Genomic DNA, 19,706 nt, shown 5'->3' on the forward strand with positions numbered 1-19,706 from the left:
AACTTCCTGCAAATGAATAGGTCTGGGACTTGTTGACTCCAGCTGATTCAGTTCGTTGTTGGAGCCCCTAAGTTCTAGCTGACTGGTCTGATCTCCAGGCAGAAACATTCACTAAGTCCACGTCACACAACCTGCTGGGCATAAGTCTGGGTGCAAGTTCTGTGTCTCTGAACAACCCTATCAAAGATTCAACCTGTTTTCCAGTTTGAAAGTACAGTGAGGCAAAGGATATGTGTCTTGTTCATAAACATGACCTTTTTCTAGTCCTTCCTCTTGGTATCAACTCTGCCTGCTATCCCTTTCCCCTAAATTATCTATCTATCCATCCATCTATCTATTTTTATTTTGGTCATGGGGCTTGAACTCAGGCCCTGGGTGCTGTCCCTGAGCTTTTCTGCTCAAGGCTAAGGGCTCTACCACTTTGAGCCACAGCTCCGTTTCCTCGTGGTTAATTGGAGATAATAGTCTCAGGGACTTTATTGTCCAGGTTGGATTTGAACTGCGATTCTCAGATCTCAAACTCTGAGTATGTAGGATTAGAGGTGTGAGCTACCAGCACCCAGCCCTTCCCTTAATTTTTTTTTCTAGAGTTATGGAGGAATGGGCAGGTAAAGTGAGTGAAACTATAACATTGTGGAATTCTGGCATAATTCCCTGACTAGAGTGGGTAGAAACTATAGCAAGTTGCTGACAACAGAAGTATCAGGTCTAGTGTTATTACACATAGTTGTTTTTAAAATATTGAAGAGAAACAAGAAATCCAGATATTTCAGTGAGACATTGAAATTTTAAAGTTAAAATTCAAATTTAAAATGGTATAGGCCAAACACATAGAAACAACTGTCTTGCAAATTCTGATAGGTACTCTGTATGTGCTTGTGTGTGTATGTGTGTTGTGTGTGTGTGTGTGTGTGTGCATGCTGGTACTGTCCACTCTACCACTTGAGTAATAGTTTCACTTTTGATGGCGACTGGATAGAAGACTCTCATGTACCTTTCTGTCCAGGCTGGCTTTGAACCATGATCCTCAAATCTCAGCCTCCTGAGTAGCTAATATTACAGGGGTGAGCCACTGGCACTTGCTGTTGCTTGAGCGGTCACTGCTTTGTCATTCATGATATTTAGAATGGGATATGTACTATTAACTTCAATTTACAAGTATGGAAACATATAGAGCAGTTCAATGGTTAGAACATCAAAATAACAAGCTAAGTACATTCAAAATGTGTTTCTTCTTTTTTGGGGGGGGGGTGGATGGTGGGGCTGGGACAGCTCAGGGTGCCCAGAGCTTTTCAGCTCTAGGCTAAGGCCCTACCCTTGAGCCAAGCCTCACTTCCCCTTTTCTAGAAGTTAATTGGAGATAAGAGTCTCAGGTCCTTTTGTTCCTGGGCTGGCTTTGAACCTTAACCCTCAGATCTCAGCCCCTTGAGTGGCTAGGATTACAGGCATGAGCCACAGCGCCTGGCTTAAAATATGTTTTTCTTTCGTCACTAATATAGCCATTTGGGCCAGGAGCATGGCCTGGTGATAGAGTGCTTGCCTAGCATGCATGAAGCTCTGGGTTTGATTCCTCAGTACCACATAGACAGAAAAAGCCTAAAGTGGTGCTGTAGCTCAAGTTGTTGAGCGATAGTCTTAAGAAAGCCCAAGGGCAGTGCCCAAGCCCTAAGTTCAAGCCCCAGGGCCAGCAAAAACAAAAATAAACAAAAAACAAATACAGCCTTTTAAAAACAGCTTTTTTAAATCATAAAGGTAGTATTCATTACACAAGATAACAGAAAAGTAAAACCAGAAAATTAGTCCCACCATGCAAATGTAGGCACTATTAAGTGCATCTCTTTTCAGATTTTTTTCAACAAATGTTAAGCAGTATGATTTATGTTTGTTGAAGTGCTGAGCACATTACATAGAACAACTTTTTCTGCTATCCTAATCAAGTTTTGACATTCAAATGGCACTTCAAAAACTAAGAGAGTAAGTAAGCTGATAAGTATTTCAGGTAGGTCTAAAGCATGGAGCTTAGTAAGCCCTCCATCTCACTTCAACGCCCAGAAAGGAAATCAGAGACCTAATTCCTATTGAAAGTGTAGAAAGCAGAAGTATAGAGCTTTAAGAATACCCGATAGGCAGCTCTCAGTTCAATTGACCTTTCAAACTTCAAGGAAAGGGGTTCTCAGGGGGTAAATGATACGTGGCATCCAGAAAAATGACCAGGGTTCCAACGCTTGTGAAGATGATGAATGTCCACAGGAAAAGGCGATCCACTACCATGGCCACAAACTGCCAGTCCTCCTTCAGCTGAGGATAGAGGAAACCACGTAAGGCCCAGGCTCAGATCTTCCCTTCCCCCGCCCCCCAGCCTACCTCCCCGGCTCCCTGCCTGCATCTCCCAACCCTGTTGGGTCTGAGATAAGAACTGGAAAGTGAGACCAAACCAACTGTGATGTGAGAGGAGAGAACCAATCGGGAGGCAGGGGGCGGACCAAACGCAGCATATTTCCAATCACAAACTGAAGCGAGCGATAGGGATGGAGCTTGGATAGGAGGAGGGGTGAAGCTAGGGCCTGGGGATCCCTGCCCTGCTCCCGGCTAGGGGGGGGGGGGGGGCGGTGTCTTACAGCATCGTAGTCCTCCTGTTCCTGCAACTGCCGGGCTATGTAACTGATGGAGGAAATAACCTCTCGTAGTTCCTGAGGTAGGCCCACAGCCCGGCTGGGACCATCGATAAGTCGCCGTAGATCCGGGGCGGACAGTTCAGGCTGGAACCTTGTACAAGAAGTGAGACTATTTGAGCTCGCAACAGGGGAAGAAAAGAACAACCGGAGCCAGTGACCTACACCCTATTTCAGCTTTCTCCTGTGACCTGTCATTTCTCAAAACCTTTCAAGGCCTTTCAGGATCTCCTTTCCAGGAGATAACTTCTCCCGAATCCTCTAAGCTTTATAAAAATGCTATCTTCTCCCAGAGGGACTGGCAGAAGGGAAACTACAACTCCCATGATGCTAGAGCACGGGCCACAGCCTGATGGGAATTGTAGTTCTCCCTCACTTAAGTGGCTGAGCTGCTACCTGTTGGGTTTGGGGAAGAGAAAATCAGCCGGCGGCTTCCGGATGAAATATTCATCTGTTCCCCGACCCCAGCCACTTCCTGGAGAAGACTGTTGGGGTTCCGGAAACTGGTCTCTTTCAGGTTTGGGCCTCTTCAGTCCTAGGTACCCAGGGAGCTTGTGAATGAAGATCTGTAAGTAAACGAGTTTGTATTAGGGGACTCTCACGTCTTCAGAGCCATCTACCCTATTCCATGCATCTATTCCCGTGCATCTCTCTGCACATGGTAGCCAGTGTTCAACAGACCAGGCAATGAGCTTCAGAGCTTATCCACGTCCCCACAGCCGCCCTTTGGTCCTGGAGATTGAACCCAGCCTGGACTGTACTTGACCAGAAGTCTACCACTTCAGCCATACCAGAAATTTATTTTTGTTTGTTTTGTGCCTGCCTTGGGACTTGACTAGAACTGTGCACTGTCCTTGAGCTTTCTTGCTCAAGGCTAGGATTTACTACTTGAGCCACAGCTCCACTTTCCACTTTTTGGTAACTTCACTGGAGACAATAGTCTTGCGGGACTTTCTTGCCAGGGCCGGCTTTGAACCAACAATCTTCGGATCTCAGCCTTATGAGTAGCTAGGATTACAGGCTCCTGGCTCACAAGCCCTTTTTATTTTGTATTTTGATTTTAATATCAGATCTTGATAGCTAACCTCAAATACATGAGCCTCTGCCTCCTCTTCCTACCAGCCTAGGCTTATAAGTGTAAACCAAGCTCAGACTACTTAGAGGCTCTTTAATTGGTTAGGAAATATCCTGGGAAGAGAAATTCTGAGATCTTGACAGTACATGCCCTTCAGAATGTTTCTCAGGGACCCAAGATGAGCAGTATAAGAGACTATAGGATCTAAGAAATGATAATGATAGAAAGGGACTATTAAGAAAGGGAGGGGCCTGGAGTTTGGCCTAGTGGTAGAGTGCTTGCCCAGCGTGCAGGAAGACCCAGGTTCCATTCCTCCGTACTACATACATAGAAAAAAAGCTGGAAATGGTGCTGTTTGCTCAAGTGGTAGAGCTCCAGACTTTAGAAAAACCCAAGGACAGTGCTCAGGCCCTGAATTCAAGCACAGGGACTGGCAAAAACCCAAGGACAGTGCTCAGGCCCTGAATTCAAGCACAGGGACTGGCAAAAAAGAAAACAAGAAAAGAAAAGAAGTAGAGTTGGTAGGAGGGAGGAGTGATATCTGGACAAACAGGAAGTAACACAGGTCCAGGAAATCTCATACCTGACGAACCCAAAGGGGCATTTGGTGAGTGTGGGGTGAGCGGTGGTGCAGGTTGAGGACTACTACGCTAAGGATGACTGAGAAGGTGACGAGGATCATGGTGAACATGAGATACTTGATAATAATGGGGACCGACAGGGACGTCTCAGGTACTTTGTCTGCCAGCAGCAGCAGGAACACAGTAAGGGTTAGCAGGGCAAAGATGGAGAGTCCCATCTTTTCTCCTAGGAGGGGAGAAAGGCAGAAGGATTAGGCTTTGTCGGTAGGAAATCACTATAGAATAGTTAACGGCCCTGTTCTCAGCCTCCTCAAAAGATAAGCTTTTAGAAAGGCCATCTGTATGCAAATCACTCCTACATTTTCTTCTCTAGCCTGCACTACTATGAACTCCTGACTCCTGTCCGGATGTCTATTCAAACTCATCACTTGGATAGCCTGTGGGCAACTAAAACCCAATTCTCTCGCCTCTATGGTTTCCTCTACCTTATAAATGACAATTCCTACTTTTCCTGTGGTGGTCTCTCTCCCACTACCTTTCAGAATATATTCTGAAACTGATCACAAATACCACTCTGGCCCAAGTCACTATAGCATGTTGTTGAAATATAAAGCAGATTATAGCATTCGTTTCCCCTAAACTGTCTCGTGATACCTCATCTTCAGCACAAAATCCAAGTCTAATCTGGGTGTTATAGTATGTAGTTACAGCACTCAAGGGACCGATGCAAGAGTATAAGTTAGAGGATGAGCTACATTGTGAAGGGGGGGGGAGCGGAGGGAGAGGGAGACAGGTGCTGGGAAGGGAAGGAAGGAAAATAGAAAAAAAGGGGGGGGGCTGAAAATGTGGCTTAGTCATAGAGTGCTTGCCTAGGATGCATGCATGAAGCCCTGGGTTTGATTCCTTAGTACCACATGTGCAGAAAAGGACAGAATTGGTACTGTGGCTCAAGTGGTAGAATGCTAGCCTTGAGCAAATGCTCAGAGACAGTGATCAGACCCTGAGTTCAAGACCCAGGACTGATAAGAAATAAAAATTTAAAAAAAGAAGAAAATAGAAAAAAATACTATGTTCTACAAGGCTTGCCTGTTGGTTTTCTGCCTTCATCCTGTCTTCATCTTATTTATTTCATTCATTTATTCAGTTACATTGACCTCTTCCATTTCTTGAGTATATAAGACACCTTCCCGTTGAAGAAACTTTGTACTTAACTGTTTCTTCTGCTTGGCACATTCTTTCCCCAGACACATGCCAGAGTCTTTCTTTCTTCCTGCAAGTCAAATAACCCTTTTTTTCTTTTTTCTTTTCTTAGACCTCTTCAGTTCAAGGCTGCTGCCCTACCCCTGAGCCACAGCCCCACTTCCCATTTTCTAGTGATTAATTGGAGATAAGAATCTCACATTTTTGGGGGGAGGGGGGAGGGAAATGGGGACCAAGACATGAGAAAGGGTATCAATGTATGTGAAGTAATGCACCATCTGGCGAATATAATGTAACCCTTCTATTAATTACAATAAAAAGCATGAAAAAAAAAGAATCACATTTTTTAGTGCCTGGGCTGGCTTTTAACCTCAATCCTCATATCTCAGCCTCCTGAGTAACTAGAATTACAGGCATGAGTCACTGCCCCTAGTTTAAATAATCCCTTTTCAATTAGGCATTTGGTGGTATCTTGTTTGTAATTGGTTGTGCTGATTCATTTTTGCAGTACTAGGAACTGAACACAGTTACTCTTGCATGCTAGGCAAGTATCTTGCCACTGAGCTATACGTCCAGCATAATATTCTGTTTTAAAACTATGATCTCTATCCTTATAGTCATTTTCCCAACACCTTTTCTCACTTCTAACACTTGTTCTATTCTAGTATACTACCACATAATAAACTTAATACACACAATAAGGAACACTTTTTTGGGGGGGTCATTTGTGGGATTTGAACTCTGGGCCCCAGTGCTGTACCTGAACTCTTCCGATTAAGGCTACTGCCCTACCGCTTGAGCCACAGCTCCACTTTCAGTTTTCGTTTTCAGGTGGTTAATTGGAGAGAAGAGTCACATGAACTTTCCTGCCTAAGCTGGCTTTGGCCTGCCATTCACAGATCTCAACCTCCCGGGTAGCTAGGTGTGATCCACTAGTGCCCAGCTCTAGTCCTCTTTTTTTATTTTTATTTTTGCCTTGATTACTTTCAAGGAAAGGTCTCATTTTATGCCAGAATTGGCCTAACCTTTGATCTTTGTTGTGGTTCTCTATGTTGTTAGGTGTAAAAGGTACATGCCAATGCATGCAGCCATTGGTTGAGATGAACTCTGTCTGTCTGTCGGTGTCTGTCTCTCTGTCCTTGGGCTTGAATTCAGGACCTGTGCACTCACTGTCACTGAGCTTTTTCACTCAAGGCTGGTAATGTACCAGTTGAGTCACAGTTCCAATTTTAGCTTTTCCTTTTTTCTTTCTTTTTTTTTTTTTTTTGGCAGTCCTCGGCCTTGAACTCAGGGCCTGGGAACTGGGCTTTCTCAAGGCTAGCTCTCTACCACTTGAGCCACAGCACCACTTCTGGCTTTTTCTGTGTAGAGTGCATCTAGGCAAGCACTGTACCACTTCCTGGCTCCCCGTTTTAGCTTTTTGCTGGTTAATTGGAGATAATAGTTTCATGGACTTTCTTGCCTGGGCTAACTTCAAACCACAGTCCTCAGATCTCAGCCTCTTTAGTGGCTATGATTACAGTTGTAAATCTTTGGTACTTGATATGATAGAGACTTTGTGTGTGTGTGGGGGGGTGTCTTAGGGCTTGAACTCAGCCTGGGCACTGTCCCTGAGTTCTTCAGCTCAAGGCTACTGCCCTACCCTTGAGCCAAACCCCACTTCTCATTTTCTAGAGGTTAATTGGAGATAAGAGTCTTTAGTCCTTTTGTGTCTGGCTGGCTTTGAACCTTGTTCCTCAGATCTCAGTCTCCTGAGTAGCTAGGATTACAGGTGTGAGCCACTGTACCTGGATATCTTTTTTTTTTTTTAATTCACCATTCATGCATTCATGAATGCCCAGTAAATTACAGATTCTCAACAAATATTGCATGAGTGGATGGACCAACTTCTGTAGCTTTTTTTTTTTTCTATGTATGTGGTACCGAGGAATCGAACCCGGGTCTTCATGCATGCTAGGCAAGCACTTTAACCACTAGGCCAAACTCCCAGCCCCATTCTGTAGCTTTTTCAGAGATTAGTTAGCAATAATGTCCTATAGAGGATCAAAAAATAAAACATTAGGGGCAGAGAGTTTGGCCGAGTGATAGAGTGCTTACCTTGCATGCATGAAGACACAGGTTGGATTCCCTGGTACCACGTACATAGAAAAAAAGCTGGAAATAGTGCTGTGGCTCAAGTAATAGAGCTCTAGCCTTGAGAAAGCCTAAGGACAATGCCCAGGCCCTGAGTTCAAGGCCTGGGACTGGCAAAATAAAAATAAAAAAGAAACAGTATACAAGGATATTGTATACCATGAAGCAGTATATACAAGATACCTTTTTCTTCCTATAGCAACACTAGAGACACTGCAAACAGGATAGTAGGCCTTTGAAATAAAGGCCTAGTTTGATTAAAGGCCTAAATTAAATACCCTGACATTAGCCAGAATAGCATTAGTAACTCTCTGTGTGTGATGTCCTGGGGCTTGAACTCAGGGTCTGAACACTGCCCTTGGGCTTTCCTCAAGACTAGAACTCTACCACTTGAGCCACAGCACCACTTCCAGTGTTTTCTATGTATGTGATACTGAGGAATCAAACCCAGGTTTTTGTGCATGCTAGCCAAGCACTCTACCACTAGGCCAAACCCCTGGCCCCTGATGTCAAGATTTAAATTCTCAGCTTCTGTCCTTCTCTGTAAAATGAGAATGACAGTTGTATACTTATCTTGAATGGTGATTGTAAAAATTAGAATTAGGTTAATACATATAACATGTTAATTATAGCACCTTAAAAGTAAGTGTTCATATGTATATGTATATATATTTATTTATTTTTATTTTTTTGTCGGTCATGGGGCTTGAACTCTGGGCCAGGGCACTGTCCATGAGCTCTTCAGCTCAAGGCTAGTGCTCTACCAGTTGAGCCACAGGTGTACTTCCTCAAAGATACAGTTTTAAAACCCAATTAAACAAACAAGAAAGACATGTATCTTACTGAGTAGCATAGGTGGTGGTTGTTTGTTTTGGTTTTGATGGGACTGGAGCTTGAGCTCAAGAACCCATGCTCTCCCTTAGCTCTTTTAGCCAAGACTGGTGTTCCACTATTTTTTCTACACCTTTACTTCCAGCTTTTTGTTGGTTAATTGGAAATTAGAATTTCAGAGACTTTTCTGCCCAGGCTGGCTTCATACCTTGATCTTCAGTTGTCAGCTTGCTGTATAGTTACTATTACAATAGAGCCTAGCCAAGCATAGTTTTTTGTTGTTGTTGTTGTTGTTTTAGTTTTGTTCAGACATATTTTTTTTTTTTTGCCAGTCCTGGGCTTGAGCTCAGCACCTGAGCACTGTCCTTGGACTTTCTCAAGGCTAGAGCTCTTCCGCTTGAGTCTCAGCACCACTTCTGGCTTTTTCCTATGTACGTGGTACCGAAGAATCAAACCTGGGTCTTCACGCATGCTAGGCAAGCACTTTAACCACTAGGCCAAACTCCCGGCCCCCAGACATAATTTTTGTTAATTTAAAATAATCCTTTGCAAAGAGATAAGATTTGTTCCCATTTCCAGATGAGACTAAGGAAAGATCCCCTGAAACTACAATGTTTCTAGAGAAATGTTAACTATTATTTCTCAGGGAGATTGAGAGCATGAGTATGTGTCTGAAAAGTGGAGAGAGGGAGGTTTCTAGGATTCAGAAAAGGAAACAGTAGTGTTGGTTCAGCCTGAAATTTGGTTGATCAGGGAGATGGAGGTCCCATGAATAAGAGGCTAGGACTGTTCAGGGAGTGAGGGAATATAGAACTCGAAATTGGGTCTACTTAGTAGGATTGCTGAGATCCAATCCTTGATGGTTCCTGTTGGCAGGAAAACTCAGCCTAGATTACAGAAGAAGGGAAAGATGCTGAGCTAATAATAGGACAGACGGGCCCCTTCCCCCTCACCTGCATCTGGTGGCAGGTAGAAGACGAAGATGGCCAGGAGTGTGATGAGGATGCATGGAGCAATGACATTGACCAGGTAGAAGAGAGGTTTCCGTCGGATGATGAGATAGAAGGTAACTTCCTGACGCTGTCCTTCCCTTCCTCCCCTTGGGTCCCCTGGCGGATGGACTAGGCGAGAGGGCTTGTGGATAATCTCCCATTGGCCATTCTCTGGAGGAGTAAGTGGGGAGAAGAGAAGGGCACATTGATGTGGGAGCTGTCCTGGCCAGGGCTTGGTATGGAACATTGTGTTGGGAAACCTATCTTGACTAAGAATGAAGGCTCAATTTCTTTTTTTTTTTTTTTTTTTTTGCCAGTCCTGGGCTTGAACTCAGGGCCTGAGCACTGTCCTTGGACTTTCTCAAGGCTAGAGCTCTACCACTTGAGCCTCAGCACCACTTCTGGCTTTTTTCTATGTATGTGGTACCGAGGAATTGAACCTGAGTCTTTGTGCATGCTAGGCAAGCACTCTACCACAAGGCCAAACTCCTGGCCTGAAGTCTCAATTTCTTTTTTTTTTTTTTTTGTGGGTCATGGGACTTGAACTCTGGGCCTGGGCATTGTCCCTGAGCTCTTCAGCTGAAGGCCAATGTCCTACCCCTGGGCCTGGGCATGTCCCTGGGCTCATCAACTCTAAGCTACCACCCTACTACAGCCCCACTTCCCCTTTTCTAGTGATTATTTGGAGATAAGCATCTCATGGTCTTTAGTGCCCAGGCTGGCTTTGAACTATGATCCTCAAATCTCAGCCTCCTGAGTAGCTAGGGTTACAGGCGTGAACCACTGCACCTGGCTATATATACTTTTTGTTGTTGTTGTTGTTAGCTGTGGGGCTTGAACTCTGGGCCTGGGCACTGTCCCTGAGCTCTTCAGCTCAAGGTTACTACCCTACCCCTTGAGCCACAGCCTCATTTCCCATTTTCTAATGATTAATTGGAGATAAGAGTCTTACATTCTTTAGTGTCCAGGCTGGCTTTGAACCTCGATCCTCAGATCTCACCTTCCTGAGTAGCTAGGATTACAGACATGAGCCACCATGCCCAGGTCAATTTCCATATTTGTAAAGTGCAGGATTACATTGAATATCACTGGCAATATATGGTGGAGACTGGAATTCAGAAAGTCTGTGGATTAGGGAGCCATAGTCACTCACCAATAAAAGTCCCCTCATGAATGTAGATTTCCTGCCGTTCCTTTCCATCCTGATCGAGGCCCGTGTGCAGGCTGACCTCTGAGCTATCATAGCTGTAGGAACTAAACACCATGGTGCAGTTCTGCCAGTCAAAGGGGAAGTAGGTGACCTGGAATGGGAGAGAGGGAGAGTCACTGAAGGTGCCTATAAGCAGGTTAGGGTTAGGGCTGCTGTCAGTGGTGAGCATTAAGGAAATGGGGATCACTAAAGGAAATGACAGGTAAGAAGGTTGCAGAGGAATCTGAGCGTTATTAAGGGGGGATGGAGGAGGATCACAGTAGATTAGAAGTCAAGGAAAGCATGTAAGGGGTAGCAGGAAATCAGGACAAACAAGAAGGAAGAGTCATGGGGATAGTGAAGGAGGAGAGGGTCACTGGAGAATTAGAATGTCTGAGAAGAGGTGAAGCCTGGAAACCTGGATGCTGCAGCTGCTTCGATAGATGCCAGGGGGCTGCCAGCGCACCGTGCCATCGGAGGACACCACGACATTAATATCCAAAGCAACATCAAAGTTCCCGTCATTGCTGCAGAGAAGACATCATCTCATCCAGGATAGGGACGCATCCCTTGGAGGCCCCGCCTCTTAGAAACCCTCCCCTCGGAAGCCCCGCCCCTCGGAAGCACCACCTTCCCAGGGTTTGGAAAGATCCTACTTGTTCAGCAGCACCACGTCGGGGAGCCACACGGATTCAGGTGTGATTCGAAGCAAGTCGATGCCATCGTGTTCCGCAGGGTCCCAGCTCAGTCTATAATCGGTCCATTCCTAGGGAAGAAGTTGAAGGGCTGTTCGTGGCTAGAGGCCAGAAAAGGACTTGAAATGTCTGAAAGGAAGCCCAGGAAAGAAACTCAAGTGAGGAGACCCACAGTAGAAATGGACTGTGGTGAAGAGTTGTGGGTTCTGGCAGTGGCTCTGCTTTCACTCACTGGATTTCCTATTTTTAGTGTTAAACCAAGAGGTGTACTAGCTTTTCTGTGTCCAAACTGCAGTTGATGGTTCTTTGGTGAATGGGAATTCAAACTGGTGGCCCCAAACCTATTGTTTCTTTGTTTTTGTGTACTAAGGCTTGAGCTCAGGGCCTGGGCAATATCCCTGAACATTTTGGCTCAAGGCTAGTAGTGTTCTACCACTTGAGCATAGCACTACTTTCAAACCTGTTTGTTTTTCTAATAGAATGAAAATTGCATCTGTCTCACTTAGGAATTGTTGACTGAAATTTCTTTTGCATTTACAAATGTGTTATGTATTTTCTGACACAATATATGTATATATGTGTGTATTATATGTGTATCTCTATACTTCTATCTATATTATATATAATATATTCCAACTGGACTGGGACATTATAAGAAATTGTACAAGGAGTGGAACATCCTTCCCTACTCCAGGAGATCTCCATACCAGGTCTAAGTACACCTTTGTGCTCATCTCTTCATCTTTCTCGTTCTAGAAAGGAAAAATAGAAAGGATAGAGGTGAAGGAGGTGGAGAGAAATGAGCGGGCTGGATAAATAAGCCTCTCCCAGGGAACTCTGCCTCTTTCTGAGGCCCACCAATGTAAGTCCAAAACTCATCTCCTAAAAGGCCAAAATTCGCCTTCAGAAATATTCTCACGACCTACTTTCGGCCTTATTACGAGCCTACTAGCCTCTCATCTGGCTCTGTTCAGGGCCCTGCCCACAGTTTAGAATCCACCCAACCTCGGTCTCCGCCTAAGGCTGTTCATTGACCTGTCCAGCACATAGCCCCGCCCACTGTCAGAACTTTATCCGGTCCTGCCTCAAGGGCCACGCCCTCTACGTCAAGATCCGCCCACAGGCCGGTCCTGTAGCTGGGCAGCTCTCCTTGGGGCCGGCCAAGCGGCCACGCCCACGAGCTTGTTCATTGGCCCGATTTCTATCCAATCTCCGCTAAGGGCTTGTCCAGAGTTTGGCCTCAGGTCCCGCCCCGCCCAGGCTGACCATCCCTCTGGCCTCGCCTAAAGCCACGCCTCCCCAGCCGGTCCGCCCGTCCAACCTCAGCCCTCGGCGGGCGCCCTCACCAGGCTGATGAGCTGCGCCAGGATGAGACCAATGCTGACCCCGACGCGATCTCCCACCTCCCGCGCCGGCCGCACGGAGCTATCATAGCCCGAGAAAAGCTGCTCGCGGAGTCGACCCTCAACCTCCGAGCCAAGGGCGCCTGCAGGAGGACAGCGCTAAGTGAAGCCCTGGTGCCCGGCCGCGACCGTTGTCACTGCCATTGGGGAGACCTAGATTTACCTGGGGCGAACGGCGCCCCCAGCACCCCACAAAGCAGCAGCAGCAGCGCTCTGGAGACCATAACCCGGCTGCGTCGCTCCGCGATTTCGCTCTGAGAACCGCTGGAGCTGTCAGAGCAGGGGAAGTGACGAGGCGCCCAGGAATGTGCACCTGTTGCTGGGGGGGCAGCTGCCAGCCCACCGGCCCCGCCTGCCCTCGAGGCTTAGTCCCGCCCTGGCAACTGCTGTCACCCCCCACTAGCACATGACAGACAACACTTCGGTCGTATAAATCGTCTTTAATTGAGAAAGCGTGGAGGCCTGGTTCTCTGGGAGCAGAGCCAGGAAATGAGTGGAGTCTGTGCGGGAAAGTTATAAGGGGGGGGGGGGAGGAGGGGCGTCTTTTGCAACAAGCCAGAGGTAAAAGAGCCTGAGAAGTGACCCAGCCTCGGAACATACCCAGGGATCCTGCCCAAGTTTAAAGTGGCTCAGGAAACTCCTTCTAAATTCATTAATGGGGTTCCCAGTCTTTCCTAGCTAGGTCTGTGCCTACCTCTGTTTTGGTTTTGTTTTTCCCAGAAAAATCAAGTCCTTTGGGGGTACCTAAAACCAGGCTGAGGTTATAAGCTGTAAGGTAAAGCAAGTTTTATTCAGAAGCTCTGGAGGTGTATGAGGTCTAAAGCCAAGGAAGTTCTCACCCTCCTTGGCCTGATCTGTAGGGAGGAAGAGGTGGAACATACTGCTTAATTGGGGTTTACTTACTGGGGAATGTCAAGGCTGTATCCCATCTGTCCTTTTTTTTTACTCTAGACTCATCCTTAAAAAACCTCAGCTGTAAAGGGGACCTAGAAGGAATTCCTGCTGAGGTAGCTAAGTGTTCATGTCCCCCCCCCCACACCCCCAATTAAAAACAGGTTCAATTGAGCTATGGTTTTGGCTTCTTCTCCCTCCCAAATATAAGCCAAGGACCACTCCACAACACTATTTCCCTTCCCCAGACTATTTTCCAGGCAGACTCTCAGCTAGGACGCAGGAACTAGAAACAGTATGTAAAAAATAGGGAAGAATAACATTTTTTTAGAAAATTATCTAGGAAAAACAAGAAGTGGTTCTTGATTCAACTAGAACTAATAACTTGTTTATTGATTTTTGACATAGAATCTTGCTATGCATGTAGCCTAGGCTGGCCTCAATTTTTTTTTCAATCTCCTACTTCAGCCTCCTGAGTGCTCATATTACAGGCATTCACAACCATGCCTGGTTCAGAACTAATTAGTGCTTTATGAATCATAACTGTGTCCTTTGTCAGAGTTCATCTTTAAGGGATATTATTGAAGGTGGGAAGGTGGGACTAGAAATTACTCTAGAGCAATAATATGGCTATATAGGCCCTAATTCCATCCTGGAGAGAAGGGCTGAGAGTCATGGCCTATGTTTTAGAGCTGAGATTAAGGAGGAAGTATGGCTCCAATAAAGGACTAGAACACCATGCTCTAGTATTGAGTGTCTCTGGGATAAGAAGGTTAAATCTCTGGTGATTGAGACTGGTCCCAGCTCAGGCCAAGGCCAACAGCTAGACAGGGCTCAACTCCAGTCTTTTTCTATTTAGAAGCTAGGGATCCATCTGGGTCAAAGAGAGAAGTCTGGTGGATCCAAAACAGACCTTGGTAGTATGAGCTCCATCAAAGAGCCCTAATGCATAAATGGCCTTGTCTGGGGTGTCTGGTGTACAAGAATCTGCCCAGACCAAGGCAAAAGGTAGAGTGGGGACAGAAGGAAACCAATCCTGAGCTCCTGAGGGTCTATAAATCTATGGCTCAGTGGCAATGAAAAGAAGTATAGAGCTGAGCTGGGGAATTTTGCTTTGTTTTCCCAGTCCCAGGGCTTGTATTCAAGGCCTGCGCACTGTCCTTGGGCTTTCTCAAGTCCAGAGCTCTACCACTTGAGTCACAACACCACTTGCAGCTTTTTCTGTGTATGTGGTACCAAAGAATTGAACCCAGGTCTTCGTGCCTAAGCAAGCACTCTGGCACTAGGCCAAATTTTTGGCCCAAGGGGTGGGGAATATTTTTGTCCTGGCTTGTTAGTTTTGGAACCCCCAGCACCATCTCAGGAAAAGGCTTTGGGGGTTGTGAGTGTGTGGGGGGAGGAAAGCAAAAATGAAGTGATCAGCCAGGACAATTTTCAGATATCCCCTTCTCTAAACCTCTCAGGGACCTAAGGCTCTACAAGTCTCAGCAGCCAGTCCCTAGGCTTCTTCAGGGTGGAGCACCTCGTATGTGGGAGTGGCTGCTCAGGGCATGTGTGTGGCAGCAGGGGTGGACAGCAGGGCCAGGAGCAGGGCTGAGAGATAGGCTGTAGTGGTGGCTGGTTTGCTTGGAGTCCAGGGACTCTCCAATCCAGGGTTTACATCTCAGGGGGCAGCGGGACTGCAAGGGGAAGTCTCAGGGACACTGTGGAGAGAAGGCTCCCGGTACATGGCCACTGTGAAGGGGAGAGAGAAAGGGGCAGGAAGGAGAGTTAGGCACTGGGAGACCGTTTACAAGAGCTCCCTTCCTTTTCCCTTTCTAAGTATCCCAACCTAGAGAGCGTCCCAAACCCCTGAAGTTCAAAGTCTTCCTGTCTTGGCCTGTTACAACAGTGTCCTCTTAACATTCACAGCCACTAAATGTCCATGTGAAGGTCAATACCCTCCCACAGGACCCACATTTTCTTGAGTCTATACCCACCCTCCAGGAGCTTGGGCACAAAGTGGGCAGCTGCCTTGGTCTTCTTGACTCGGTTTCCCTTCATAACTCGGCCTTCCTTGTCTAGGCCTAGGTACCAGGCCCGGCCAGAACGGCGTTGTCGGTAGAGAGCAGAGGCATAGAGGACATAGTAATTCTCAAAGACGCACTCCTTAAAGCGACACTCGGCTGTGAAATGCGGCTGAGGAAACAAAGACCCAGAAAGGCATACACAGAGGAACAGAAAAACACATCACTGGCAGAAGGAAGATCTTCAGAAGAATAAGCCAAATTATAATGGGGGGGAGGCCCTCAACGGGCAAGAGGGAGGAAATTACTTCCTTCCCATGTTGGGACCACAGCAAAAGTGAGGGCAAGGAAGAGCTGGGTGAGCCACTAAGGGTTCCAACCCAGATTTGGGTGCTGGGCTGAAATGAGATCCCTTCCTCACCCCCACCCCCCACCCTCACTCTCTTTCAGTCCCTATCCAGAATGACTGAAGAAATGGGGAATCATGGTCTCCAGGCTGAAAGTTGAACTCACAAGGAACCTGAGGGTACGTGGCTGGTTGGGCAAGGGGCTAGGAATTAGATACACCTTAGGGGAGGAAATCTGGGGTAGGTAGTGATGGTGATCAACCAAAACTGGAGGGGGGGGGCGGTCCTGAAAGCAAAATCTATGTAGCTAAGGAAGGTTGTATAGATTGGAGTGTCCCCAGTCCCCCAGCCTCATTGTCTCACCGAGCTGTACAGCAGCCCCTCCGCATTCATGGCCATATAATGTCCCAGCTTAGCACTCTGAATGGTGACCACTCGCAGCCCCACAGGGATCAGGTTGAAGTGAGCTGGAGGAGGGAGGAGTACTTAGAAGCCTCACTTTCCTCTGAGCTGCTCCCCACCCCCCATCTTGGCTCTGCTGCTTGGGGGGGATATGGGGGGTGTCAGGGCTGTGGACTGAAAGCAGCAGAGCCTGGAAAGGGAATAGGATTGCCCTCCTCTGGCCCCTCTTCCGGCTGCCCACCCAGCAGCTGGCTTCCCCTCTCACTGAAGGAGCTGGTGTCCTCTGGCGTGCCCTGGATGCTCCCGTCGGGATTCGCCTGGAGGTAGAAACCCTGGCGGCAGAACAGTTTGGTGACGATGCCTTTGAGCTGAGGCTCTGGAGAGAGGGGGGGGGAAGCATTCATCTTTGAAAATGACATCTCTGTTCCCAGACACATACCTACACCTTGGCGGGCTCACAGGAAGGAAAGAAGGCGAGGGTCTCAGGGCCCCAGCTCCCTTTTTCCTTCCAAGGAAAGCTCTCTCCCGCCTCTCTGGCCCCAGGGGATTGGCTAGGGTGAATGTAGGTCCCTTCGGATTCCTCTAAACAAGAGCTTTCAGTTTAATTTATTGAAATTTATTTCAATGGCTTAATTCCCACTCTACAGCTCCACCGGAGGGGAGGAGGGGAGGGGAAGGAGGGGGAGGAGGCGGAGAGATCCATCAAAAGACCGGAGAGATGAGCGGAGCCGCCGAATGGGCCGCGAGTTTGCGGAGGTGGGGTGGAAGACGTCAAGGTGACCACCGAGAAGGGGCTCCCCCTCGGCAGGGGGGGTGGCACCCGGCCTGACGCTGACTCAGCACCTGCTGCTGCGGCGCGCGCTGGGTTGGCGCGGGCCTTGCCTTGGCCCAGCGCCGGGTCTGTCTGACACTGACCCATCTGTCTGTCTGTCTATCAGTCTGTGTTTCTGTCGGTCTGCCGGCTTGCGGGGGTGGGGTGTGGTGGGGGGGGAGGATCAGTCTCTCCTCCCTCCTCCACCCCTTCAGTCAGGTAACCTGCCTGGAGTAGGGGACCTTCAGACCACAGCAGGGAAAGGGGGGAGGGGGCCGGCCAGACGGAGAGGCGGGCTGAGTCACGTGGGGGCCGGGTCCCTCTCGGAGGGTGGGCTGCGGACCGTACCACTGTGCAGGGCCGGTGGAGGGGGCCCGGGCGCGAGGGGCTGCCTCGGGGGGGACCCGGGCGCGGCCCGCAGCGGGCCGGAGGGGACTCCCTGACTGCGGGACCTGGACGGGGACCCCAGGCGAGCCTCGCCGGCGGTCCTCCCCGGCCGCCGGCTCGCCCCCCCCCTCGTAGCTGGTACGACCCCCCCTCCCCGCCTCCCAGTCTCCGCGCCTTTCTCCAGAGGTGAACTGTGTGGTTTGAGTTCCTCCCGACTCCGGTTCTCGGGGCCCGTGGGGCCCGATTTTCTGAGTCTCTCGGGGGTAATGGGAGAGGGTGTCGAGCTCCCCCCTTGAGGCCGCCCAGGGTGTGTGTGTTGGAGGGGAGGCTGCAGGGACGCCCGGGGGAGACCGGGACCCGGAGGGGAGGACGGGGGGGGGGAGGAGCCGGAGCGGGGGCGGGGCGGCCCGAGCCGCAGAAGGTCTCCAGGTGACCCCGCGTCCGGAAACCCCCAGGCTCCCGGGCGCTGGCTTGGAAAGAATCGCGAGAACCAGCACGTAGACCGAGCCTGGTGGGGGTGGGGACTCCTCTCTGGGGAGGGGGCCGGGGCTGCGAGGCGTGGGACGCCAGATCTAGCCCCTCAAACCTCCCCCCACCGCTTGCCCTCGAAAGCAAGGAGAGTCGGCATTTGGGGACGAAAGAGGAGGGAAGTCGAGGCACGGTCCGATAGACTTTGTCGTCCTGATCCTCCCCCCCCCCGCCCTCCCGCCTGGCACTTTCGGGGACCTCCCTCGGTCGGGTGCCATTCTCCGGAGTCCCCGGCCCTCGGCTCCCGCACGGAGACCGCTGGCCCGGAGACCCCGCCCCAGCCGCACTCACCCGGGCCGCGGTCCTGCCGCGCGGGCCGCCCCCCGCACAGCCGCACCTTGGACAGCAAGATGAGGAGCTGCTTCTGGCAAAGGGACTTGGTGCCGCGGGGACACACGCGCCGCTGCGCCGACACCGGCCGGCTGCCCCCGGGCTCGCGGACCTCCCGCTTCTGCCGGATCAGGCTGCTGGCCAGCGCCGCCATACCGCTTCGGGAGGAGACACCCCCAGACCGCCAGGCTCCCCGGGAGGAGCCCTCTCACCGGGGCATGGTGTGGATGTTCGGGACCCGACTCAGCGCCCCACCCACGGGACCCGAGCCGAAGCCCCAAACTCTCCCACCTGCCCTGTGCTGGCTCCCGCCGGGCCAGCCGCCGGTGCGCTCCGGAGCTGACCTCACCCACGAATTGTGTCTCCTGCTGGAAACTCGCCTCCTTCGTCCTCTCCAGCGTCTTTGTCCTTACTTTCTCTAGCCCAAAGCCAAGACCCCCAAATGTCTTAAGAGATCGTCCCAATAACCTCAGGCCCCTTCCCTCCCTATTTTGGGGCCCCACTCCTGCCTGATTCGCGTTTCTGACCCGAGGGGTGTGGGGTCCTTGGCTCACTCCACCCTTGTGGGGCGCCTGTCAATGTCAACCTTGGTGCCTTTGGCTTTGGCTTGGCTGTGAACCGCCCAGTTGGTCTCGGAATCTCCAGGCTGTCCAGTTTCAGCAAGAAGTGGTACCCAGACTTTCTACCTGGGCAATGCCTCTGTTCACTGTCCCCCTCATTTCTAGTGGCACAGATTCCAGCTCAAGACCCTTTCCTTTCCTCACCTGTCACCCACGGCTCCTGTTCAAGTCCCCCTCCCAGTGCCTGTACAGGCCAGGTGGCTATCTAGTCTAGAGGACCCTGTCACACCAAACAGGGAGCATCTCCCTCACTCTCTCCCCTTTAACTGCCTCAGGAACAGCTGGTGCTGTTTAGATCCCACGCCCTCCAGTCTAACCAGCCCCTCAAAAGAGGAGTGCACCCACGTTGTCACTACTTCCCAAACGTGAACAGGCCCCCAGTAAGTCAGAACGCCTCAGAGCTTCCCGCGAAGGGCTCCCGGGACTGCCTAGAGCACCCCTCTTCCTTTCCCCGACGCCCCTCAACCTGTCCTGTCCTGTTGATCCGGAAGATGGGGTGGCGCTGGCTCCAGCTGCAGGCTCCTCCCTCTCTGTCCCCCGCGAGCGGAGATTCCCCCACGCCGGGCTGGGCGTCCCGGACCCCCGGGAAAGAGTACGGAAGTCTCCGCCGAGC

General features: G+C 49.6%; 2 protein-coding genes across 3 annotated transcripts; both read right to left on the reverse strand.

Annotated features, from left to right (window-relative positions):
* Window positions 1-1,719: 1,719 nt before the first annotated feature.
* Chrnb1 (cholinergic receptor nicotinic beta 1 subunit) lies at window positions 1,720-13,047 on the reverse strand. 2 transcript variants are annotated; one of them, XM_090349678.1, is made up of 11 exons: window positions 12,935-13,047; window positions 12,715-12,854; window positions 12,076-12,120; window positions 11,330-11,439; window positions 11,092-11,200; window positions 10,638-10,785; window positions 9,446-9,655; window positions 4,331-4,554; window positions 3,069-3,238; window positions 2,619-2,766; window positions 1,720-2,298 (listed from the first exon to the last, which is right to left on the reverse strand). In XM_090349678.1, the coding sequence occupies exons 1-11, from the start codon at window positions 12,993-12,995 to the stop codon at window positions 2,158-2,160; spliced, it is 1,506 nt and encodes a 501-aa protein (XP_090205804.1). In that variant the 5' UTR covers window positions 12,996-13,047; the 3' UTR covers window positions 1,720-2,157. The 2 variants fall into 2 exon arrangements, with proteins under 2 accessions (XP_090205804.1, XP_090205805.1); XM_090349679.1 differs by lacking the exons at window positions 12,715-12,854; window positions 12,935-13,047 and adding an exon at window positions 12,295-12,380.
* A 796-nt stretch (window positions 13,048-13,843) lies between these two features.
* Window positions 13,844-19,345, reverse strand: Fgf11 (fibroblast growth factor 11). Its single transcript, XM_090349680.1, has 5 exons — window positions 18,435-19,345; window positions 16,683-16,793; window positions 16,379-16,482; window positions 15,642-15,840; window positions 13,844-15,396 (listed from the first exon to the last, which is right to left on the reverse strand). The coding sequence occupies exons 1-5, from the start codon at window positions 18,625-18,627 to the stop codon at window positions 15,326-15,328; spliced, it is 678 nt and encodes a 225-aa protein (XP_090205806.1). The 5' UTR covers window positions 18,628-19,345; the 3' UTR covers window positions 13,844-15,325.
* Between the last annotated feature and the right edge of the window lie 361 nt (window positions 19,346-19,706).

Source organism: Megascapheus bottae, chromosome 17 (genome assembly GCF_031878675.1).
Source record: "Megascapheus bottae isolate mThoBot1 chromosome 17, mThoBot2.hap1, whole genome shotgun sequence".
NCBI lineage: Eukaryota > Metazoa > Chordata > Mammalia > Rodentia > Geomyidae > Megascapheus > Megascapheus bottae.